The sequence below is a fragment of the Cryptomeria japonica genome, chromosome 2, assembly GCF_030272615.1.
Source record: "Cryptomeria japonica chromosome 2, Sugi_1.0, whole genome shotgun sequence".
In the NCBI taxonomy this organism is placed as follows: domain Eukaryota; kingdom Viridiplantae; phylum Streptophyta; class Pinopsida; order Cupressales; family Cupressaceae; genus Cryptomeria; species Cryptomeria japonica.
Window position 1 is genome coordinate 97,942,347 of NC_081406.1, and position 19,655 is coordinate 97,962,001.

Consider the following 19,655-nt stretch of genomic DNA (forward strand, 5'->3'; position numbering starts at 1 on the left):
GCTTCCCTTAAAGTCTTCTTAAGACTTTAATGGTTTTCCTTAAAGTCTTCAAGCCTTTAATGGTTTCCCTCAAAATCTTCAAGCATTTTAATGCTTTATCTTCATTTTTCTCATTTAAATAAATTAATATTTATTTGAATATTTATCCAAATGCAAATTACACCATTTAATTGAAATAAATGATTTTATTTTAATTGAAAATACCAAAATTTCTCCCACTTGCATTTTCCTACAAAATCCACTTGCATGCCTAAACCCCTTCTAGAATTTTCTAATCACTTCTAAATAACCTAACCCCTTCTCTAAACTTTGTCACATTCCTAAGCAAAAGGGAAGTCACTTCTCAAACCCTCAAAGTCTTTGATAACCATTAAAGGCTTTCAACCTTCAACCACTAAATGGCTCAAAGTCTTTGATAACCATTGAAGGCTTTCAACCTTCAACCACTTAATCCCCAAAGTCTCCAATAACCATTAATGGTTACCTCAAACCCTCCCACATGGTTAAAACATTTGTTTTGACTCAACCTCTACCCAACCCAAAGGTCTCATCAGGCCATTAATGCTTTGACCATGTTATCTCTTAAACATTTGCACAAAGGTTTATCCTTGGATTAACTCTTAATCCAGTGGGTAATCTTAATTTGGACTTGACCCTTAGCCTCTAGATAACCATGAGGTCTTCTCAGGTCTTTAATGCCTCCAACCTCTTCTCTCAACCCAATCCTATGTTGACACTTGTCACCATTTTATTGGTGCCAATTGTGCACATGGATCCCCAACTTTCAAACTTGGCCCTTGATTAAACCATTCAATCTTAACCCTTCATTTCCCCATTTCTTCTATAAATAGAACCCTTCTCCTCAAGCAAAAAGAAGCATTTAGAGTATTGTTGTTATACTGGCATTAGCATAGAGCTTTTTCATAGCATCACTATCTACTCTTGCATAGTATTTGCTTATCATATTCAACCATCTTGAATCTCCATATGGCATCCATGGCTAGTGCTAAAAGCTGAGAGCTACACTCATTTGGGACTTGGAGAGGAGAGGAACAAGGGAGGAGCAACTATGAGCATCTTGATTAGCTATTTTATTCTATGTTTATATGCTTTCTATTTCATGCTTAATATCTCTCTTGATATGCCTGTTTAAAATAATCTTTTGTTGCTAACACTAACGTTTGTTTCTTGTGCTCTTGTGTGTGTTGCCGTCAAACAGATTTTCTAATCCTTTTTGTAGAGCATCAAGTTCTTCAATCGATATAGAGTTTGCAGTTTTTAGTTTTGATTTGTAGCAAATAGAAATAGATGAACTATTAATTTTAAGGAATTGGGTACAATTGTAATTTGAATGGCAATGAAGTAATGTACTTACCTTTTTTTATATTTGTTCTTGCTTTGGTTGTGTTTGTTTTATGGTCCTTTTGCCTAGGTCCATTGCTTTGCTGCAAAAACTAGTTTGGTTGCATAAACCACATATAATTGCATTCATAGAAACAATAAATTACAGAGACATTGGATCAAACAATTTGTTGTTATATTGAAAGTTGATTACAATACCCTACTCATTGTTGTAATATTAAGAATATGGTTTAAATATTGAACCAATTTAGTCAAGCCAAGATAGGCATAAATCATTTCAATATCCATGTTCAAATCAAAGCTTTCACAATTTAGTATGTAACTAAAATTTTCTAACTAAACAATTTCAATGCATTCTTATAATATCTTTATATACCCAAGCAATCCGTTTGATTATATTTAGCAGTATGAATCATTTCATTGGATTACAAGGATAATATTCTCTTAAGTCAACCCGCTTGATTAGACTAGCTATAGGGTCATGAAAAATACTCAAGGACAACAAGCTTCAAGCATGCAAATGCTCTATGATGATGTGATGCGGTATTAATTTCCATTTAAGCATACCAAATTTAAATGTTCCTATAATATTCATTTCTTAAATGTAAGTGATATTCAATGATTTTAAATATTCCAAATGAATGTAATTGAATTCCTTTAATACAACAACAATAAATCATGCAAACATGTGTTTAGTCAACACATTATTACTAGTGAAATGGACATCAATCAACCAAATTTAAATTGTTAAATGTTAAGAATCAAATTTGTAACTACAAGATTAAAGATAAGATAAGATCAAATGTGCGATAATGTATGTAAATAACAATATAAAAAATAACTTAATCTAAAACATGTCATTTATCAATACATAATTATATTAGACCATTCTCTCGAAATAAATACAAAACAAAATAAAAATGAACTGTATATAAATTTCACCATCTTTTATATACATATACATAAACAAAAAATCAGAAAGATATCCTAATCATTAAACAATTATATGATTAATTTCTATGGAAAAAAGACAACATTTCTTATACATTTATGTTTCCTCTTATAATTATTGTGGCATACAAGACAAATGACTCCAATTTGTCTTGCTACACTTGCACAAAATTAGTGTATGCCACATGTCATCTTTATTTCTTTCAAGTGATTGAAATATTATATTCTCCCAAACTATGTGTAAGCTTCAATCTCTCTCATCAATTATAGTTGGTATGATTTTCAGTTAAATCATCTTTGAAAATAATTGAAATGAACTTCTAATTACAAAATCAGCTTGATCATTACACCGAACATATAAATATTTTTCCTTAAAAGTTCAGCAAAGTCAGATCTTCAAAAGAAACTATATGCAGTAGTATTGGCCTAATTCTCTGGGCTTTCTGACTAACAAACCTCTAATATTTCTTCCTATCTTATTTAAAATTTAAAATGTTTTTTTGGAAATTGAATTGTTCTTTTTTATGATTTGATTTGATGTAAAGATAAATGAATGAATGTTTTTAATAATATTTATGAGATCAAACAATTTATAGGACTTACAAATAGCCAACAATTGAATACCTACTAAATCTCCTTTTCCTTCTACATCTTGGATCTTCTACTATATATTTTGATCAAAAAATCTACTTCTTTTATTTTTTTTTCAACAAACAGATGAATATAACACATAATAAGAAAATTGATACTATCTTATTAAGAACAAATACCTAACGTGAATACTTTTAAGAACATGGTCTTGAACCTCCAACGAAACGGGAATTGAAAGATGAAGAAACTAAGCTAATCTTTACAATAGCTACTAGAAGAATGATAATAATAGCAATATGCCTTCTTCCGACTTTAATAGTAAACTTGAGTATATAGAATATCACAGGAGCTGGTGGCATCATTCACAAGCTAATTTTTACATGATTGAGCTAAAGAGTATTGACCAAGAAGGGATCATCTTTCCTCGACTAGAGGGGCAGTTTGACGACCACTGTCAATCTGATTGATTAGTATTTTCCTAAGCCAATCGTGAATTTTGTTTATTTTACAATATTTTCTATATATGGTTTTATATGAGCATTGACTATTGAGATACAATATTTTACTCATAAACTCTAAGAACTAATATTAGTTAAGCTTATGTTATTTCTTATTGTGGTTGTTGCAACTCATTGGCTTAAGGGACCGGCTCATTTCTTCCTTTCTTTTGCCCATGCTCCTCAATTTTGGGTTGTATCATAGACCCAACAAGATGTTTGTTTGAAGACCATCTATCTTTAACCAATTATCCTTGTTTTACGCTTACCTATCAAAAATAAATTATCATAAAATAGGTAATTTGAAACAATTAGAAAAAATAAATATAGATTTGTGAAATCATTTGTATGCAACAAAAAATTGCTTTGTCAAATATTGGTTTCACAACTGTCATGTCCCCTCCTTGATCGTTATATATAACCTAAACAAAGCAATTATTGTTATTAATTAAATTACCAACGAATGATTATTTGAAACTTATCTATTTATTAAATATTATTATTTAATTAATATTTATTACTGAAAATATTCAAATAAAAATAAATTATAAACATAATTTACATCTTCATCGTTGCAGACTTGATCGTTGCTACTATAGACTAATACGATTAAAAAGATTACAGACCTGATGTTACTGTTACAGATCTGAGAGCATCAAGGGCAACGAATATGCTTTTGGTTAGCGTCAAAATTGTTAGTATTATCTAAATAAGTCTAACAGCACATCGAAGACTCTAAATAATGAAACGGTTTAAATAGAATGGTGTCTTTTATGTTTCATTTGGGTGTGTCTCTTCATGAAGAGACAAGTATATAGATATATATGCTTATTAAAGGAAGGAACGGGGGAAGAGAAATGAAGAACTGTCATAAAGATTACAGACAGCAGCATCCTTATTATTGGTGGTAGGCATGGGATGTATTTAATAAGTATGTTTAATAGATGAAGTCCATAATGTGTTTATGCAGAATTGAATAGTAGTATTAATAAAGTCTGCGATAGGTTAGGTGTGACGGTCATGTTTAATATCAGCCACCATTATACTAATAGTTCATGTTTTTAGACAGTAGTAGTATTCACGATTTATATAAAACATAATTAGCAAATGTATTAATAATTGGTAAATTAATAAATAGGTAACTAATATATATATATATATATATATATATATTTATATATTTATTTTAATATAATATCTTTAGAAACTGTTCTGCAGTAATGCTAATAATTCATAGTAATTAATAAATAAATAAATGATTTATAAATGAATCAGAAAAAGATTAATTATTAGTATGGTAAATTGGCAATTATTGATAGATTAAAGAAAGATAGAATATCACAGATTTGATTCACACTAATTTAAGTGAGGAATACTTTGAAATAGATTAATTATGGTTACAATAGACATTACAACAACTTTGTTTAACTATCAAACCTTGTGATTTAGCTTACGACCATAGATGAATAAATGGATAGAATTTTTTACGTTCATTATAAACAAAAAACAAACCATGATTATAAACCGTAATTTAAGTACATGATTCTATGTTTAATTACTTATAAACCATTAATGATTGTATGTTGCAGTGCTGGCGACCTCTTCCTACAGCTGTTGTGATAAGCATTGTTACTTGCCAATTTTCTAATATTAAACTTAGGTTATTAGTCAGGTCGGTCATGTTGATATTGGTGCTGGTTATTACAGAGTCACAGACTAAACCATTATTCTTTTATTTTGTTCGATCCATAGATGTTTTACTCAAATGAAAATGAATAAATTGTTCTCTAGTATCTTCAATTTTTGCATTAATTATTTGTTCCTTCATGCCTACTACAGTCGTGTTGTCATTTGCATTCAATCTATGCAGGTTAATTAGTCATTTGCAATAAATGATTGGTGATTAACAATGTCAGCAAGAAAAAAAAATTGTAATTCACAACCCAAACTAGCGGATGAGGACGATCTGCGTTGCACTGAAAGGACAGCTGCAGAGTGACACTAATTCTGCATTTTCTTTTCTATTACAATGCAATTTTCAGGTATACCATCTCAATTATCAAAAAAGTGTACAACTGAGTCATATTTTCCACCAATTTTGACCAATGTAATAGAAATAGGCAATAAAGTAATATACTTATATAATAAGCTCTAGGATATGATTTATTTCTAATAGATATTTCCATAGTAGATATGAACCTCCAGATGAATACGTATGGATAAATAAAAAATGTCCTTTAGAAATTCAAGGTCCAAGTTGCAGAAGTTTGCTCCCTGTAGGTGAGTCACATCATTATCATTATTATGCTCGCTGTCGGTGAGACATCATTATCAACCTCAAGAAATCGCACAAAAAAACACTCGCAACATTATCATCATTATTACAAGAATGTTTTGCTTTTTGTTCTTCTCAGCCTACGGACTTGCTCTGTAAAAGGGTTGGGACCCTTGCGTTCCATTTTAGAGATTATTCTGACACTATCTTTGACAATAGCTCCTGCAATTAAAAAAATTATAGCCAAAGAAAACATTTGTTTTCTATATTTAGCACATAATTATGAACAGTTTGTGGCAGAAAAAACAAGGGAATGATTTCACAATAAAGGCATTCCTCATTAGGAGATTTTGTACAATATGGCTACAGTGGCAGCTTTCCCATTATCAGCATGTTTTCACTGATTCAATAGCTTGTTGCAAGTCTTTTAAATCAAGGCTATCAACACTTCCTGAAGAAACACGACGATGAGACTTCTGCAGGTGAAGTTTAAGAGAACTAGTACTTAGGCCTACACCTTTCCCACAGATTGGGCAAGTCCTCATGACAGGTTTCCGTTGCTGCCAATCCATCGAGGCTTTTCCATGCAATCTCACATCTAGGTCTAGCAGTGCTCTCATGAATCCATCATTTGGCTGTGCACGACGATGAACTCTCTTCAGTTGGGTCCATGCTTCCAGAAGAGTCTGATGTCTGAAAGAGCGCATAGTGAGCTTTTTATCAAACCATGTTCAAACTACAAAATTCTAAATCAATGAGGAAAAAAAACACTAATTGGACTAAAATAATGGTGTGTTGCAAAAACAGCCTTGAAAATCAAGATATTCATACTTGCATAACATCAGGTATGCAAGAACAACTGTTGCACTGCGACTCTTTCCTTCAAAGCAGTGAACAAGAATCTTCCCACCTATTCTTTCAACACCCTCAATGAAATTACAAGCATCTTCAAAAAGAGAACTAATATTTGCATCATCAGTGTCATATATCTGTTATATTTATCAATACTTTGCATTAGCAACAAAAATATATCAGCCAAAAAAGTACCAACAGAACTTTAATTTTCCAGATCTGACAACATTTTCTAGAAAGGGTGGAAAGAAATAGAGTACCGCAAAGTTTTTGTACTCAAAGAGCTCTGGATATTGTGCTTCTGATTGACCTATCTCATTTGGGCACAGACACAAGATATGAGTAACTCCCAAATATTGCAGCGTGTTTATAGATTTTGCAGCCAACGCCCCACCAATGAACAAACAATTTGTAACACAGGAAGGGCGTTCTGTATCTGCAGCTTGAGAGATCAAAGCCATCCTTTCAAGAAGATGTTCTAGCCTCACCTATAAATGTTAAATAATATAAACCTTCAGATACTTAAAGCTATAAGAAGCTAAATTCCAGATACATGAAAGCTCATAACATGTCATTATATTCATTAACTAAATAATGGGAAAGGCCTATGGAACCAGATGTTTGATGCTGTCCTGGCCCTCGTGAAATTTACCCTCGATTGCACAAGCACACGGATATCAAACGCATACAATATACCTTTACTGCCATGGGCCATTACCTTTAATTCATAACTGTCCACAACGTGATTATTGTCACCGCCCTCAAAAAAGCCTGTATTGAACCCATTTTCCTGACAGAACTTAATGGCTTCTGTTCTTAGAGAGTCACTCCAAACTTCCAATTCCTTATTTACCTCACTATCTACCTGAGGACATTTATATGTCAGTATAATCTAATAATAAATTAATATGATTAATTATATAATACAACGAATATCTTGTTAATTTAGGAGTCGGACCTTCGCAATCTTGTTGAAATCCTTCAACTTTAAAGTTAGGCGCATGTTGCGGTGAGCATCTCCACTCCCTTTAGAATGCTTTCCGTGCCAATTGTCTCGAGAGCCTGGTGAAGGTGTTTCTGAAGAGCTGTCCTTGAAAGGTGACTTTGAAACTTGCTTTCCTAGGAGATCATGAAGACCAGAGCTCCCATGAAATCCACCATCTTCAGTTTCTGCACCTGTGTCAGCTGTCATAAATTCCTTATCTGGAATTGGAGAATGGTAGTTGCTGTTAAATGGTGATGCTGAATATGACTCAGCAATTCCATAATCTTCTTTTTCTTCATCACCAGGTAAGGTTTTGCTAATTATTGACATAAATATTCTCAACAATGCTTCCAACTTTTGATGAAGTTTTAGTAAGAAGACATGTAAGGTTTGCATTTCCCTCAATGCAGCACGAAAACCAGCCCGAAACTCATGAACAACTTTGACTTGGTCAAGATTTACAATAAGGCAAGCATCTGTATCTGCTGCAGCTTCGCCTGGAGTTTGAGAGCCAAGTTTTTCACCAGATATTTCATACAGCAAATTTGAAGAAAATTCTGTACTATTTAAAAGAAGTTCTACTATCTTTGGATATTGCACCTGATCAGAAGACCTTTTACCAGCAGGAGGACGACGTGGAACTCCAGAATCAATAGCCACAACATAAAAGTCACTAATAAAATTTTTTACCTCCACACTCTCCACTATTGCACTTATATCCCCAGCAGAACCAACCCAGTCAGATGTGTCAGAACTTTGAGAAACAAGAGCTGCGTCCACTGAGTGAAATCTTCTCTCTCTATGAGATACAGCAGCTCCCCTGTTTCTCCAAGGCATAGATTCAGGAATCCCCTGTAACGATGTTTCCACATTTATAAATGAAAGCCTTTCGGTGAATAAAAGATTTGCTGCATTCCCACGCCACCCAAGTTGACGACATGGGAGGCGATCTTCATTTCGGAGAACTAAATCTAAAAGCAACACCCTACCAAGATCTTTAGCTGTCTTTTGTGCTGCTTCTTGAGTGTTAAATGCACACGCAGTATCCAGCAAAGGGAAACCATGTACATAACTGCAAGCAAATGGCCATGATGCGAAGGTTAGTATTAACACAAATCTTTGCATAACAAGTAAAAATATTCTGGCAATTATAGAGCAGACATTTCGTAGAAATTTTTAATTAAATAGTTCCACAGTCCATTTTATATCCTTGGCAATGATTATAAAGCATAGTACCCATGTTTGCCATAAAAATGAAATAAGAAAAATTTAAAACATTTCAAATATGGTCGAGCCAAAACAAAAAATCTGGAAAACACAATACAATGTTATATACAACTTTTTACAAACAAATATCTTAGCATTTAGAATTCTTCCCTTTTCTAGATTGTTTCATTCAGGTCAATAAAAGCAGGTCTTGATGGTTGCAGAGAGTGCATCAGCATTGGTCCAAAAACAAATTTAGTAAGAGGTGGAAATGACTTGACAAGGGTCTCACTATGTCCAACAAGACCCATGTCTGTAACCTGTCCCATGATATTCACAGGATTTCATGCCACTCCTAGTCATAGGGATGTGTACACATGGACTCTTTTCCTGCATTGAAGGAATGTCTTCATGGGGGTTCCTACGCATATTTTATCACAAAAAATAAAAGAAAATGTTTCACAGGTATTGATACTGTCATCATTTTAAAAAATAAAGAAAATCCAGAAAAAATTTTCAAATCAAATACATGCAATGGAAAGAAAACCAAAGAGGAAATGGAACTACCAAAAGTTAGTCAGTGGACTTGTAATGTACCTGACGACACCCCAGCTGTACGAAACCTCCCCCAAAGACTCTCACACCCGTACGGAGGCTAGGAACTCAATGTACGGTGCTACAACATACCGTACGACAAACCCCCCGCTGTGCTACTCCATACGAAAATAGTCCGTACGGTAACTGCACTCAGCATACAAGTCCATACGGTGGCCACACTCCACCCGTACGGTGGTGTTATGCTACCCGTATGGTAAGAAGGTGACCATACGGTCACTTCCTTCTACCCAGCGTATGGTCTAGAGGCTGTACAACATCAATTCCTTCCCTCCGTGCAATGAATACAGTTGCCGATTCACCACCAACTACTTTCCTTCGCGTACGGACAACTCCAGTATTGAGAGGCGAAGGGGAAACACCAAATATTATGCCGTGTAATGTAAGGTGGACAATATAATCAGATTAACACAATTTGGCACAGGAATGAACACACCAGACATGCAAGTAGAAATTCAGATCCAATAATGATGGCACTTCAGATTACAATAATCTCGAATTGAGAGTAGAGCAGAGTAGGGTGAGGAGTTACTCCCACCGAAACTGCGGATGCCAAGTAGGGAGGATCTTCCACCTCCGAAATGGTTGACAACTGAACTCCAACAGGAATTCACACGTACAAAGCAAAAATACCAAATTCACACATACCTACAACTAAGCCAAACTCGGCCATATAAATGGGCTCCAGGAAGTTTCCCAAAGGGTTACAAACGGGCCGACACCAAAAAGTTAATAACTAACTAATTAATTGTCATGTCCCCTTTCTAGAGTGGACATCAGAGACGGAGGAGTTGGCCTATCATTGGAGTCCCGTAGGCTAGCAGAGGTCGTGACAGTTGCCAGTCATGAGGTTATTCATGACCTTTCAAATGGTTTCAGTTTCAGGAGATTTGGGTGTGTTTCCTAGTTTCTAGGAGCATCCCTAGATTTTAGGGATGAGACTGCCAATTGATCCATAATTTCCGACATTAGTCACAGACAAGTGACAGGTTCAGTTTCAGGCTTTTGGTGTGTTTCGAGCTTTCTATAGCTATTTGGGTTATATTTTTAATATATTTAAATATTTCCCAAGTTAGCGTTTTAATATTTTAAATAAGGCTATGTCTATAGCCATTTCGGAGTAATAAGGGATTTTTGGCTTCATCTGGATTCGTATGTCCATGTGTTATAGCTCGTTGGAAAGGTCTTGAACTTTTCTAAATGATTTTCACTTGCCAGGGTCCTTTTGGCGCTTGGAGTTATTTTATATTGAAAAAGTGGTGTTTTTTCTATACTTGGGCGCCCAATATTGGGAAATATGACTTTATATTAAAGCGCACTTTTCATAATCTTTAGGGTTCGATTTGGAAGGAAAGAGATATAAGGAGAAGGAAACCTAATTTCTCATTATCTTTTACATATTGAAAACTTGTTTGGTGCGATATTGCTTTGGTGGAGTGATTCTTCAATCTGGGACGCAAACCCCATGATTGGTATTGGCTGAGACGTAGCCCTCAGCTATTGATTGGCAGTGGATTCTTTTGGCATTGGCATTATTGGTTAGAGTGTGTGCGCTATTCCTTGTGGAGATTCAAATTGCTTGGTGAGGGTTTCAACAGGGTGGTTGAGTTTCCCAGCTAGGGCGTGATTGTTTCAGCTTGATGCCACCATTACAGCAGGTACACTTTATGCTGGAAGTGGTGAAGACTTTCATTCAGCCATAGCTGGTGTTCTTGGTTTGTGTTCATCATCTACCCTTCAGTTGGCGCCATTATTGGATGTAAGCACATCCCTAGTGCGTAGGGAATAATCTAGATATTATAAATCAGAAATCTGCCTGGTACGATTTGTATCAATTCTGATTTAATTGAATGTTCTTACTTGTTTCAGCTTCCTTCCTTATTTGCTGTTTTTTATTCATTACTTGCTTATATATTCAAAAAAATACAAAAAGAAACCAAACTTTTTGCAACTTCTCTCTATTCTGTAAGACCATCAGCAAAATCACAGGAAAATATAGTTTATTATTTTAAAAATCACAGCAGATCAGCAAGGGGATCCATCAGGGATCTTTCGTTAATAAAAAGGGCCCGAAATATATTATTAAGTACAGGGCCGTACGATAAATTATTTAAATTGACGATTTAATTATATCGGGAACATTACAGTCCTCCCGGCCCAAGAATTGCTTGCCCTCAAGCAATTGCAGACTCGGATGCTCCCAGATATGTTCGCTCTCCCATGTGGCATCTTCAATCAGCAGGTCCTTCCATCAGACTAGGTATTCCTTGATGGTGTGTGACCTCATCTTTTTGTCTCTGACGTCGATGATCTTTGTGAGCTCCAAAATAAGTTTTCCTTCATCATCAATGGGTGGAAGTTCCTTAGAAACCGTGACACCTTTGTCGAGGAGTTCCTGGATCATCCTCACTAACTCATCTTTAAACTTCTTAGGGTGGCGATAAGGCGTGGCGATAACAAGCTTGGCTCCTTCCTCTAGCTCGATGGCATGCTCAAAACCTCGGTGCAGGGGAATACTAGTTGGAATGTCTGCAAAATCCAAACTATGTTTGCCCAACATCGCCTGAAACTCATCATCCTGGTAGTATGCATGTTGCCCACACAATGGTTTGTTCGAGACCAAGCAGTGTGCCTCCCAGACGATGTTATCATGTCTAAAGATTGCCTTTATCCGTCTGGCTGAAATTTCCCTCACGCCACCATTGGACATTCCCCTTAGTACCACCTTCTTGCCATCCACTTTGAATGATAATTCCATCCTCTTGAAGCTTTGTTTGTACTGGTCGAGGGTCTCCGTCCATTGAATGCCCAAGATGACATTTGTATCATCCAAATCAATCATGAAGAAATCATTTGTCACTGTGTAGTTCCCCATGGTGATGCTGAGTTGTGGAACCAGATGAGTACATGACAATAGATTTCCTCTCGCCACCTTGACTTCGAACCCCTCATGCTCCTCTTTATGCAAACCCCTCCTAGTGACGAGTGATGAGTTGATAGAGTTGAGAGTGGCCCCACTGTCCAACATGACTATGACCCATTGCCCTTGGAGTGTACCGCGAACCCAAAACACACTGCACCCAGGAGTGTTGGTCAAAGCGGCAATGGCACCTCCCCTACGGACCAATGTGGAAATTCTCTCTACACGATTTATGTTTTCTTTAGCCTCCCCCATGCTTTGTTGACCATCTTCCTCATTCTCTTCTTCGCTATCGAACACCACTTCAATGCCTAAGCATTGGTGCCCTGGTTCCCACGACTCCTTGCAGGTAAAGCAAAGTTTCCTTCTCCTGAGTTCCTGCCTTGTGGCTTCATCCAATGATGGCTTCTTCGGGGCTAGGAGTGGTTTGTCATGCGAGTAACCCTTGGAGGAAGAAGATGAGGTAGCCATGTCACGCGCCTTCTTAATCGCTTCAGAGAGTGTGTTGGGATTGAACCCTTTCACCCAACCCTTCAGTGGTTCCATCAATCCGTCCATGAATAAAACCACCAATCTCCTCTCCGAGATATCTGTTACCAACACAGATTGTTCTGAAATTTTGTAATGTAACTGTCCATGGGCCCAGATTGCCTCAATTGAGCCAGTTCCTTGAAGTTGAGTTTTGGATCCCTTCCGTCAAAACGGTCTATAAGCCTCTCTGTGAATTCCACATATGAAGTTATTTGATCGTGGCCGAGGGTGACCATTCCATGATGCCACCACTTGGTGGTTTTATTGCCAGCAATTTCATTATCCCTTTCTTCCATTTTTGTAGTCATCCCAAGCATTCGACAGGCTGACAGGATTTTGGCTCTGATACCATTGTAATGTACCCAACCGCACGGTACCCAAATTTCCACCGCAAGTCACGTACCACTATGATGTACCGGCGCTCTCTTGCGACATAGTACCTGAGGGCAAAGTACTCAAGGGAAGTATACCTGAGAGAAGTACCCGAGGGCAATTACCGAGGGAAATACCCAAGGGAAGTATACCCGAGGGCAAAGTACCCAAGGGCAATTACCGAGGGCAATACTCAAGGGAAATACCCGAGGACAAAATACCCGAGGGAAGTATACCCGAGGGCAAAGTACTCGAGGGCAATTACCAAGGGAAGTACCTAAGGGCAAATACCCAAAGGAAGCACTCGAGGGCAAAGTACCTTCGACACCTTCGGCCCTCAATCAACGACACTCGACACCCTTCGGCTCCAGATGTAAAGTTCCACTCGTACAGAAAAGTAGGCCGCACACTTCCAAATACTCTGTACGACAATGTTACTTCCACTAAAGGATCCAACCGTAGATAATTCCTTTGTCGATGAGATTATTGTAGATACGGAAATGAATTGTCAACACAGAGTATTCACCAACAACATTGAATGGCTAAGAACTAGATATTTGTAATTATATTCCACATGGTAGAGATAGATCCGACAATGAAGTACAAAGTGAAATATCAAAAATGATATCTCCAACGGCAAACTAGGGTGGCTACTAACCACCGAAACTGTGATTATAGAATAGGGAGGATCTTGCACCTCCGAAACTGCACAGTGCCAAACTCCAACTGGAATTCGCACATACAGAGAAAAAATACCAAATTCACACATACCTACCACTAGGCCAAACTCGACCATATAAATGGGCTCCAAGAAGTTTCCCGAAGGGTTACAAACAGGCCGACACGAAAAAATTTATAACTAACTAATTAATAAAAAGGGCCCGAAATATATTATTAAGTATGGGGCCATACAATAAATTATTTAAATTGACTATTTAATTATATCGAGGACATTACAGGACTATCTAAAATTCTATAAAATTTCAATGCAGAACGAAGACATCCATGATACATGATAAATGAGAAAAATTACTGGTGAACAATACTAGCTCTATTGAAAATTGATATGGTAATGTAAATAATTATAAATTAATAGGGCAAAGCTTATATTCATGGAGAAATATGACAAAGACAAATCATCTAACCACAATTGAAGCACAAATTAATTCAACTCCAACCACTCCCCAAACAACTTGCTCGCATGGATTCCCATTAGAATTATTCTCATTAAAATGAAGAAATTACAACATACCAATCTCCATGTCAGACTACATCTCTCTAGACTGCATAGTATTATGAAAACCATAACCACATAACAGCAATATACTCCTATATAATTAACCATGACCCTTAAGCAAATTTGGAAGTGTTGGAACAAAATGAAATTATGACACATGGCAGTGGTTATAGAAACTATAAAGAGCCACCTACATCTAATAATGTAATGACTGATATGTGCCTGAATATAACAGTAGCTCACCTTGCTATATTGCTTACTAGCTCCACTAATTGTAATAACTCATAATCATCAGTGATGTTTTCTAGGAGAATATATTGTACCTAGTCAATTAGGATAAAGGTTAAGCTTTTTAAGGCCTGTGTGTCATTACTAACCTAAGCAATAAATTGGACATTGCACCCAAAGTTTTAGGACTTGGACTTGGCGCAGACTCAGCAGCCCAAAATAGGACTCGGCACAGACTTGGGAAAAAACTCGGCTTAAACAATTGTAGTTTTACAAAAAAAAAAAAAAAAAAAGAAGAAATTAATGCATTTAGAGATCATAAAAGCCTAATTTGACTATCAAACATTACATGTAATATGATCTTCAAACACTATTTGAAATTTCATAATTCATACTCAATAACTAGTGGAGGTTTGGAAGTGAAGACCCTAATGGGTTTGAGGTGCAGCAATGATAAGGCACAAGGTGCTAGATGTGGAAAAAAATCAACAATAGAAGGGGTGCAGGGATAGAAACTTTCATTTCCCTGCGGGCCAAAAGTGGGGGTTCAAGGGCTATAACCCCGAAAAGGAAAAAAAAATTGGATGATTGAAAATGAGCGAGTTTGAACCAAAATATGAAGAAATGGACGAGTTTGAGCCCAAATATGAAGAAAAAAAACTCACTTTTTGGTGTTTTAACACACCCAAGTGAACCTAAGAGTCCTCGCCCAAGACTCAGGAGTCCTGATCCTGGGAGTCCCAAGACACGACTTGAGCGAGTACTCGCCAAGACTCAGCAGGACTCGACTCATGAGTCTTAGGCAAGTCGACTCACTAAGCGTAAGGACTCACAAGTACCACAAGTCCTGGTGAGTACTCATCGAGTCCTAAAACAGAGGTTGCACCCATCTTGTGAACAATCATATTTGGAAGAAGTTAGCCCTCTTGAATCTCATCCTCTGATTGGTAATCTCTGTTTCCAAGTTTTGAAAGGAACCTAACAAAGCCGAGACTGGTCCAGAACAGGTCTGCCCAGGATTCCCACAGGGTCCTCACACAAGCCTGGAGATTTAGCCCAGGTCCGTTCAGGCATACAAGGGCTGAATGTACAGATGCAAAGCAGGACCCTGCCCAGAGCCCAGGAAATAATCCGTTTTTTAATACAAAGAGGCCAAAAACAAAAATTTAAATCCTTGATTAACAACTTTCCTTGGTCTTGTTCAAAGATGAGGGGACAAGGCTGCTAAACAGAAATTGCATAGAGCAGATGGCGGAAGAGGCAATGATACTGTGTATGGTTCCAATGAACCAGCTGATGATGTTGATGCTCTCAATGAAGAGCAATATGACGTTTTGTATCAATTTTCATTGTGCAGTTGCCCTAATATAAGCCATTTTGATTTATCTTTAACATTTGATAATCGACATCGAATTATCAATAATCAGCTGTGTTTTTATTTAATTTTGCACGTCTTGTGCAAATGATGTATATTTTAATATTCTATGTTCATATGTTATGGCCAAGCCAGCCTTACAGAAACCAAGGAAAAACAATTTGCCCAAACTCAAATCCTAACATAGTTGCAGTGCAAGTGCCCCCCACCTTGTAGCTTATGTGCATCTATATTGTCTACAGCTTTGTTGCAATTGCATGGGACTATCTGATGTCAATTCCATATGATTTCAGCAATGAGAAAACTTATTGTATGGTGTAACTACATGACTAATTTGTGACATCCCTCAAAGAGAGCCATCTTACCTTGCTGGTTATGTAACCTAGCCACATTTATGGTGTCACTATGATTGGAATAGCAATTCGTTCCCAATGTTGCACATTGGTCATCCGATTGCATGTGTATTAGTGTGTTTACAATGTGATTGTAGTCAATTGTACTCGTTAAAACTGTTTTCTATATATAGTGTTGTTTAAAGTGTTATGGATTATGTAAGCATGGACACTAATCATTGCAAACTTGTCTGCCAAATATATTGATTAATTCACCAATGGTAAGTTGTAAGATGATGCAAATTTTGTAGTTCAATTGGGTAGTGTCCCAATCCTAAGTTTTTGGTTCTGGTTTGGATCTTGGTTCAGATTTGCAGATTTGGTTTGTAGATCCAACCAAAAAAATTGCATTAGTTTTGTTCATACAAAAAACATATAAAAATCATAAACATGATGATGTTGCTTTTGAAGACCCGTACAACATTGAAACTTGATTGTTTAATTTGACATTATTATTTGGATATTGAAATTTGAGCAATGAATATTATACAATATGTATACTTTAAATGGCTTTCAAGTTTATGGTGGTTTTGTTTATTATATGATACAATGTAGTATTTTAAACTTAAATTCTTCTTTTAGGCTGCAAATATATATAAGCAGGAATTAAGCTTAGAATACCACATTGCATCATCTAATAAACAAAACCACCATAAACTCGAATGCCATTTAAAACATAAATACTATATTGTTCAAACTTCGATATTTAGCCAATAGGCTATAGTATGTGGACATTTTCCTGGATTTAAGACTTTCTCACACTGGAAAATTTCCAGGGGGCAGTTGAAACATTCCTCACCACATGCCTAGAAACAAATTTTGACTTGCAATTAGCGTTTTCGTTTAAAATGCTGCAAAAATCTCACTGTACCCTGAATCAAGTCGGATTTGAATCGCCTCACACATGAAATCTTGTCGAGCTCAAGAATCTAGAAGCTCTAAAACCCTGATATTTTCAGATCCACTTTTCGTTGACTATGAATAGATTGAGCAGCAACTATAGGGAGATTGGTTTTTATTGGTTCCAATTGGAAAAATTTATGTTGTTGTAGGGTTTTATAAATTCTTCCTGCAAACTTTGCCCATTTTTTTTCATTGGTGTCGTTGAGCTGATAGCACAACACAATTTGTGCAAAATCATGAGGTAAGTCACTTGACATGGTTTCAATGAATTTTATTTTTTGGAATTTGTACATGGCCGGATCATTTTTTGTTTGTGTTTTATTTCATTCTAAAAGAATTATGTTGTTCCTTTAAATTACTCTGTTTTAGCTACCAAAAATCCAACTTGTTTTTATAATAAACTTTTTTATGATAATTAATTTCTTGGAATAATAACACTCAATCTTGTCAATACATCAATTCATGTTCCCTGAATGGACCACTTATGCAACCAACAAGTATGTATTTCTTCATCCACTTCTGTTTTGTCTTTTACCTTTTGGAGCAACTAGTAGAATGGCAATTATAGAGATACTTGTACAATTTTTTACTTTCCTGGATTTTTACAGTATTCTGTACAACTGATGCATTTATCCTGAAGAGCAATTCAGCAAATTCAGGAAATATGGCATTTCTATGCTGCTGATTCAAGACGAAGCAGTCATGGCTTGCATTACCTCCATAACTTCTGAAACTAGCAAGTGGGCAACATTGGGGGGTAAAGGTTTAATATTACTCCTTGATCTTGCTCTATTTTTTTTAATTTGGTGTTGGTCTAGTTTGGGAAGCTTGTGTTTAGGTTGTTTGCCATTGAGATTCAAAGAACTATATATTTTGGGTTTGAGATGTATTGTTTTTCGTTGAGAATTTCTCACATTTTGATTTGAGCTTTTTTGGAGAATTTTGAAGTTCAAGGGTTTTGGGTTTCTCTCAATTTGGGTAATAAGCTTTCTATGTGTCACGTTATGCATGATGATTGTTATTCTTCAAATGGAATTTGCATTATAGATATGATGTGGCAGGGTTCACTTATATATTTGGATTGTCCTCTGGCTTTCAGCAATTATATATTGGGTTTAGGGTTTATTCTTTTCTTCTTGACCCTCAAATACAAGGGATTAAGAATTTCTTTTGTTTTCTATTTTCTCTTCTTGTAATGTATGTGGATGTCATTTGCTAGTTCTCTACTCAAAATTGTAGGGTTTTCATTATTTATGGATTTTCATCTATCTTGGACTTTAGCATGCAGCTGCTTGGGGAAATCTTTACAAGTTTTGGTTGCTTATTCTTAGAAATGTCTTGATCGGAGTGGCTGGGATGTGGAAAGTTGCAGGGACCTATTCAGTTTATAATGAGCAAAGTGTCATTAGAGGTGCTTGAAAGATGGAATTTCAATATTGATACAGATAAGGAAGTCATTCAGAAAGGGTGTGCTCTTCTTGTCATTTTGGAACCTTCACAGAAGCACTTGTTTTTGTTGACTATGCTTTAATGTCGTCATAATTCTATAATGAAAGAAAAGGTATGAACTTTTTATCTGTTTTCGGTGTCTCCAAAGAGAAGAGTGACAAAGAAATAAAGAGAGAGATTCAAGCAATTATGGGCAATGAAATCTAGCATCACCCATCTCCCATGTCTTGATGAGCCATGTAAGTACACATCTCGTTGATTTTGCCTTAACATTTTGAGTGAATATTAGGATTTAAATGGCAATCAATGCCACATCAGATTGACCCTAAGGAAGGATAGCATACCCCTCCACTTTAGTTAAAAACAATGATAATATTTGAATTAAATTGAATCAAATATTTGGTTCCTCACTTGTGGTTATTAATATTTGAATTGAATTAAATCAAATCAAATCTAGATGGTACTCCTGTCAAATATCTGCTGTTTGTTTAAAATATCATAGATAATTATTAATTTATCTTCTAGCTATATATTGAACTAATGCCATTTTCTTTGCTGTAGGCATATTTGTTGTAATTGCCTACATAGGTAGGATTTGTCAGTCCCGATAATTTGGTTGTAGACTAATGCCAGATTGGTAAAAAATGCTCAAGTAGTGAAGTTTCATTCTTTTGACGCTAAGGTAAGTGCATTTGTCTCTCAATTCACAGGTTCTCTTTTCATAACTTGAAGTTTTCTAGCATCCCCATACGGAGTGTCAAACTTTGTACAAAAAGGAATGCATGGAACGCCTTTAGTCCATTACCTACAGTTTTGGGAGGTCAAACCTAAATGTATCCGATACAAGTACCTTTTGTGTAATGTTCCTTTCTCATAATGATATTATAATAAGTTAAAATATCAAAAACTATATA

General features: G+C 36.0%; 1 protein-coding gene across 2 annotated transcripts in view; it reads right to left on the minus strand.

Moving 5' to 3' along the window:
• Positions 1-5,617: 5,617 nt before the first annotated feature.
• Positions 5,618-19,655, minus strand: part of LOC131050791 (dual specificity protein phosphatase PHS1) — a 156,452-nt gene continuing 142,414 nt past the window's right edge. For both annotated transcript variants that reach the window (XM_057985057.2, XM_057985059.2), the window contains 5 exons: positions 7,487-8,585; positions 7,247-7,393; positions 6,789-7,016; positions 6,508-6,665; positions 5,618-6,369 (listed from right to left, as the gene is read on the minus strand). In XM_057985057.2, coding sequence (XP_057841040.1) covers positions 6,063-6,369; positions 6,508-6,665; positions 6,789-7,016; positions 7,247-7,393; positions 7,487-8,585 — 1,939 coding nt within the window. In that variant the 3' untranslated portion in view covers positions 5,618-6,062. The remainder of the gene's footprint in view (positions 6,370-6,507; positions 6,666-6,788; positions 7,017-7,246; positions 7,394-7,486; positions 8,586-19,655) is intronic.